The 7,037-nt window shown below is 39.2% G+C and overlaps 1 protein-coding gene across 5 annotated transcripts in view; it reads left to right on the forward strand.

The window, feature by feature from the left end:
- The window catches only part of LOC110292472 (serine/threonine-protein kinase Sgk3), a 107,203-nt gene extending 101,360 nt beyond the window's left edge, over positions 1-5,843 (forward strand). For all 5 annotated transcript variants that reach the window (XM_029476239.1, XM_029476220.1, XM_021159785.2 and 2 more), the window contains one exon: positions 4,561-5,843. In XM_029476239.1, the coding sequence (XP_029332099.1) occupies positions 4,561-4,731 (171 nt within the window). In that variant the 3' untranslated portion in view covers positions 4,732-5,843. The remainder of the gene's footprint in view (positions 1-4,560) is intronic.
- The last annotated feature ends 1,194 nt before the right edge of the window (positions 5,844-7,037 follow it).

Below are 7,037 nucleotides of genomic sequence, written 5' to 3' on the forward strand. Positions count from 1 at the left end.
AGAGAAACCCTGTCTCAAAAAACCAAATAATAATAATAATAATAAAATGTTTTAAAAAAATTTTTTTAAAGATAGATTTTGATCATTTTTTTTCCTCCCCCAGTTTCTCTCAGATCCTACCCGCTTCCTCGCTTACTATCCACCCAACTTTATGTTCTTTTGCCTAACAGTACACAATCAGTTGGGCATAGTGATACATACCTTTAATTCCAGCACTCAGGAGACTGAGTTTGAGGCCAGCATGTTCTACAGAGAAAGTTCCCAAACAGGCAGGGCTACACAGAGAAACCCTGTGTCAAAAAACAAAAATGAAAAAGAAGGGGCTGGTGAGATGGCTCAGTGGGTAAGAGGACTGACTGCTCTTCCGAAGGTCCTGAGTTCAAATCCCAGCAACCAATATTGAGGCTCACAACTACCCGTAATGAGATCTCACGCCCTCTTCTGGTGCATCTGAAGACAGCTACAGTGTACTTATGTATAATAATAAATAAATCTTAAAAAAGAAAAAGAAAAAAGAGAAGCCACAAAAACAAAACAAAAAAGCAAAGTACACATACACAATGGAACAAATGGAAATCAAAAGAAACCAAAGACCAACAAGACAAAAAAAAAAAAAAAGAAAGAAAGAAAGAAAATCTAAAGGAAAAGGAGACAGGAAGCCTACAAAACACCATTGAATTAATTCATTTTGTGTTGGGCATCTACTCCTGGGTGTGGTGCCTTCCTGATGGGTGGTTAATATAACCAGAGAGACAGAGATTCCACCGGAGGAAACTGATTTTTTTCCCTTTGCTAGTGGGTATCAAATGCAGATAGCTTCTTGGTTAGGGGTGGGAACCCATGTCCATTTCCCCCTCACTGGCTTTATCTGGCTTGAACTTGTGTATGCTTTTTGCATGTGTATCAGTCCTGTTGTGTCTAGAAGACACTGTTTCTTTATACTCATCCGTGACCTCTGACCCTTTAGATCTTTCTGCCTCCTTTCCCACATATGTCGCTGTGCCTTCATAGGGAGGCTTTGATGAAGATATCTCATTTAGGACTGAGTGCTCCAAAGTCTCTCACTCTGCACATTATCCAGTTGTGGGTTTCTTTGTTAGTTCCAGTCTACTGCAAGAAGAAGGTTCTCTAATGATGGATAAAAAAGGTACTGATCTATGATATAGTAGTATGACATTAGGACTCATTTTATTGCTGTATTCCTTTAGCAGAATAATAGTATTAGATTTTCCTCTATATAGTCTCAAATTCTTAGGTACTACATAGTCATCTCTAGTTCTTAGATACAATAAAGCCTGGAGTTCTTAGGTACTATTGAGTTCTTAGGCACTACATAGCCTCTAGTTCTTAGGCACTATCTATTCTCAAGTTCTTAGGCACTATTGAGTTCTTAGGCACTACATAGCCTCTAGTTTTTAGGCACTATCTAGTCTCAAGTCTTAGGTACGATATAGTCTCAATTTCTTGACACCTACTTCTTTAACTGGAATCATTTGTTTAGTTGATTGGTTAGTTTAGTTAGTTTGTAAAGACAGGGTTTCTCTATGTAGCCCTGGAACTCACTCTGTAGACCAGGCTGGCCTTGAACTCAGAGATTCACTTTCCTGAGTACTGGGATTAAAGGAATGCTTTTCACCACCCAGCTTGGCACCTCCTTCTTTACATCAAGGAAATCATCATCTATGATTTTGTTAAGAACATTTTCTGTGTTTGATCTCGGTTTATTCTGCTCCTCAATTTGTAGATTTGGTCTTGGTTTCCTGCATGTTTTCTGGCTGGATTTTTTTAGGTTTGGCATTTCTTTGAGCTATCCCTTTTTTTCCTACCTTATCTTCAACTCCCGAGATTCTACATGTTTTGTACTACGTTAATGTGGTGTGACAGGGCTTTCTAGGGGGAGACCAGTAACACACTCACTCCAGACAGGAAGCCTGTGACAGACCAAAGAACAAATGCCACCAAAGGCCAGCTTGGTGAATCAATACGTTTTATTGGGGTTACTTAAAGGAATATGGGCAAAGGATACTTATGGGAGCAGAAATTACTCAGATAGCTACATCACCAAAGGCCACCCCAGCACAGGTGACATCTCACAGAATCTGGGAACCTGGAGCACACTACACTGTACAGCCTGCATTCACTTCACAGGTTGGCGGGGTCCCTTTCAGTGACTCAGTTGGTTAAACCTCTTCCGACCTGGGGACTGGTTTCTCCTTCTTCCAGGCAGTTTCTCTAGTCTCACAATCTTCTTTGCAGCTTGGCTTCTTTACTCTGGGGTGGGGATGGGAGCTAGCTAATTTGATTAGCTTCAGGTACTACCTGAAGCTATTTGTTACCTTTCTGCTCAAGAGGTTTTCCTGTATGGTATTTCAATCTGGGAGTAAACCATTACACAACAGTTGGTAGGACTTAACCTCTGAGGTAAGTTTTGTTTGACTTCCTAAATTTTATATATAGTTTTATTCAGTTTAATCACTTCAGTGATTCTCTTTGTTAAATTATACTTTCATGTCTTGAGATGTTTTCATTATTTCATTCAACTATAGTTTTACAGACTTTATTAAGGGATTTATTCATAATCTCATATACCATTCATTTGATAATTCATACCTTTTTAAGACTTTTATTTTTATTACTTTTTTTGTAGTCCAGGTGTTATCCCCCTCCTGGTCTGCCCTCCAACAGTTCCTCATTCCATTCCTCTCCTCCTCCCCTGTCTCCAAGAGGATGTCCCCGGCGCCTACCCTGCCAGGCCTCCCCCTTCTAGGCCTCAAGTCTCTCGAGGTTTAGGTGCGTAGTTTTGGTACAGAGGCAGACATGTTGAATGGGATAGGATGGAAGACCCAGAAATAAACCCACACACTTACGGACACTTGGTCTTTGACAAAGAAGCCAAAAATATACAATGGAAAAAAGAAAGCATCTTCAGTAAATGGTGCTGGTCTAACTGGCAGTCAGTGTGTAAAAGGATGAAAATAGATACAAATTCATATCTTAAGGTCCTTGCCATTTTGACGTCTGTGTCTTGTGCTTCAGCTAATTGCATTTCTCGGGCGGGGCCTACTGTGATAGGGTTACTGGATTCTGGTAGAGGCACTTTGTCCTGGCTGTTCGTGTTTTTATTTTTGTGTGGGGTGTAGGCATCTGGAGTTCAGTGTTTGCTGTGTTTCCGGTGTCATTATCTGTTCTTGTCTTTGTTGGGTAAGGGTTCTGTTCTATGGTTGCAGTTGCTTTCTCTGGATCCTGAGCAGGTGTGGTTGCTGTGGGGTTGCCGGCAGAGATTGCCTTTGCTAGACAGAGGATGGCAGAGAGGAATGGAAGTAGGCTTAGAGGAACAGCAGAGAGGGTTACAAGAAAGAGCCAAGCAGGGTCTGTACCAAAAGGTGGAGTCCTCAGGGAATGGGTGTGGTGTGGCAAAAGGGACTCCTGCAGGCTGGTACGGAACTAAGAGTAAATACCGAAAGAGTACAGTGGAAGTCAGGAAAGTGAAACTCACCTACATGACTCCCAGTTCAGTGTGGCCACAGGGTTCCATGTGTTTTTGCTGATACAAAGGAATGGCCATGGGCTAGAGGAGAAGGCTGAAGGAATGGATGGGAAAGAGCTGAGCTGGGACTACCAGCAGCCCTTAATCACTGAACCATCTCTTCCGCACCTTTAAATTCATCTTAAATTCCTTTTCATTCTAAAATCTTTAGTGCAATAATTCCTAGAGCACTTTGTACTCCGAGGGAGATTTTCTAATATGGAGAGCATTTCATGTCCGTGCCCTGTTTTCTGATTAATTTGTAGATTTACAGGGCTAACTGATATCCTGGGGTTATTTTCTCTGCCCTGAGTCCCTATCTGTGTAAATCAGTTAAGCTTCTGTTCCTGGAGTGTACAGGGTTTTGCTTCCCTGTAGAGCCTGGAGGTTTAGCATGGTGTTTACAGTCAGACCACTGGCGTTGATATCACAGTTCCTATCTGTGGGAAAAGGTTCAGCGCCACGTTGAATGAGACACTTGAGAGGTGAGCTTTACTCCTCCTTTCTCAGCAGCTGCCCTCAGGCTTTACAGCGAAGGATGTCCTCACCAAGTGCTTCATGACTGCCTCTTAGGGCAAAGATCATGGCTTTACCTAAAACAGCCCCCACTGCTCCATAAGAAAGCTTTACCCATCTAAACTTGAGGAAGTGAACAGTCAGGCTCAAAGTAAAATACTTTCCTGGAGCTCTCTCTCCCTAAGCCTTGCTTTTGCACATAGGGATGGTGATGTATAGAGGAGAAGGTATGTATATATATGCATATGTATATGCATATGCAACTCTACTATGCTGGTCTTCCTTTCCCTTACCATCACTATTCTTCCTACTTAGCAGTAAAAAAACAAATCTCACCATGATAATAAAGGTGGCACAGGAGGAACAGAATAATAACGTAGGGGAAATCTAAACTTGCCAGGGGAAATATGCAAAGTCATAAAGACACTTTGATGAACTACATTAATGAAAAATGAATAATGAACTGAGTTAATGAAAGGAAAGCTAAGGTGAATGATTTTGTGCTTTTGATGTTTTAGGCTGGACCAGATGATATCAGGAACTTTGATGCCGTCTTCACTGAAGAAACGGTTCCCTATTCTGTGTGTGTGTCCTCTGACTATTCTATAGTGAATGCCAGTGTTCTGGAGGCAGATGATGCGTTTGTTGGTTTTTCCTACGCCCCTCCTTCAGAAGACTTATTTTTGTGAACACTTTGACATTCAGAAACCAATGAACAACCTCTAGCTTGCAGAAGAAATGGAAACACCTATTTGTGTGAATATATTCAACTATGTATAACAGTGCCTCATTTTTATATGTAACAGTGAAAACTAAGAAATACGTATTTTCTGCTGTATGTAAGAAATAGGGCATTTCAAAGAGCTAAGTTTTGAACTGAAATTTGTATTCTTGTTTATTAAGCTTATTTTTAAACAAAAATTTGAAGCTATTATTCTTAGCATTAACCTATTTTTAAAAATAACTTTTTGCTATTGACTGTTTTTTTTTCCCTGTTAAGTTTACACTAACACATCCAAGGTAGACTTTTAATCGTCTGTTACAGTTAAAATAAGATGTATTAATATCTTTATAATTCTATGACTTTTTTATCATAGCAGAACTATGCAAATGGTACAAGGATGGTTTATGATGAAACCCTATCTTCCCATGATAATTCACTATTTGCTTAGTAGGATTGAAATGCAAGGGCAGATGAAGCACACTGGCTGCTAGTGGGCGTCTGCAGCCACTCACTTGCAGACCCAGAATACAAGGAAAAGGCAGACATTTGCTTTGAAATGCTCAGTCCCCATCCATGCACCATTTTTTTCTCTAGAGGAAAAGAAAATATTTAATGGCCAGAATTTTTTAGAATTCCCAACGAACTGAGAAGTGTAATAAAATGCTACCAGATGTTTTTTAAGGTGGTGCCCACCATAATGGCTCTGTCACATATTTATATTACAAATGTTTTCTATTTATGTTCCTTTTGACTCTTTGAAGGGTTAGTGTATTGTTGAGCAGGTCTAAACCTTGGTGTCTGTTTTTGCAAATAGCGATTTCAAAACTGCCTTCCTAATTGATCGTGTTTTTAAAATGACAGAAAAAAGTAGCCTTCTATAATGTTTACCTAGTTGTGAATTAAATAATAAAATGGCAAGTCTGGGTTGGTGTGAATGTGTGTCACCTACACATTCTAACAGAAGGTAACAATAAGTTAGCAGTGACATATTCAGTATTACTCATTTTGTAGTGCCAGGGATCAGACATGCACAAGGCCTTATGAATGCTAATAAGAGTTCTCCTTTTCTCGGAAGTACATACATGTCTCTTGGTGTGTTTATGTGTCTTAGAAATAGTTCAGAAAACTGTGAAATTACGTGTCAGTTAACTCCTGTGTTCATAATGGTAAAATGTGTTAGGCACAGAGAATCTGTTTTGAAAGGGTGCTTCTTGCGACTACAGTTCCTGGAGGACAGTTTCCCGGGTCCTTTAGGGGACACTTAACTATCATGAGCTTAGCTGCACTAAAAACAAACTTCCATTGTACGTGTTACCTTGACAAATGAGAAGTATTTCTCATCCATACCTTTTGGCTTAATTATGTTCAGCAGAATGGGAATAGACTGTGCTTCAGTTTGACAGGTAGTCTTTGAATGCATGCAGTACACTGGACCTCCCTCACAGGTGAGATGTTACGTCTGCACTGTACTATAATTTGATCCAGGGTACTCTATCCGCTCTACTTTAATACTTGTTGATTATAAATCAAGACAAAAATTGTACATACATGATTTTTATTCTAATATCCCTTAATTAAATTGCCAAAAATTAAAGTGCAATATTGTATTTTTAAGAACAAATTTTAGATTTTTGATGTTTCTTGGATCACATAAAATTAACAAAAGATTAATGATCGACATCTAATTTCTGTTGTTATTTTAAATTAAATTAGTAATGGTTATAGTAGTAACTACTCAAATGAGTTATTTTTGTGTGAGAAAAAGGTATACAACTTTGTGAAAATACTTAAGTAGAATGAATTACCAAGTTATTTTATACTGACAAATATATGGGTTAGGAAAAAATGCTAATTTTCAAGTTTAATTTTTCTCCCAAACTGTTAAGTCTTTTATTAAATATATGCCTTTTGAACAGTTGGACTATTTCATGCTAACTACTAAAATAATCTCAAAGGTTATTTAGGAAGTCAGCTCTCTGCCTGTTGGTTTTGGTTTTAGAGATACCTCTCAATGTGGCCCAGCCTGGCTTCAAACGCCTCCTCAACCTAGGATTATGGCTTGTTAATTACAACTTGTTGAAATAGTTTTTTTAGCCATTGACCTCTAAAGGTATTAGTTATGTCTTAGTTAGGGTTTTACTGCTGTGAACAGACACCATGACCAAGGCAAGTCTTATAAAAAACAACATTTAATTGGGGCTGGCTTACAGGTTCAGAGGTTCAGTCCATTATCATCAAGGTGGGAGCATGGCAGTATCCAGGCAGGCATGG

The sequence above is a fragment of the Mus caroli genome, chromosome 1, assembly GCF_900094665.2.
Source record: "Mus caroli chromosome 1, CAROLI_EIJ_v1.1, whole genome shotgun sequence".
In the NCBI taxonomy this organism is placed as follows: Eukaryota; Metazoa; Chordata; class Mammalia; order Rodentia; family Muridae; genus Mus; species Mus caroli.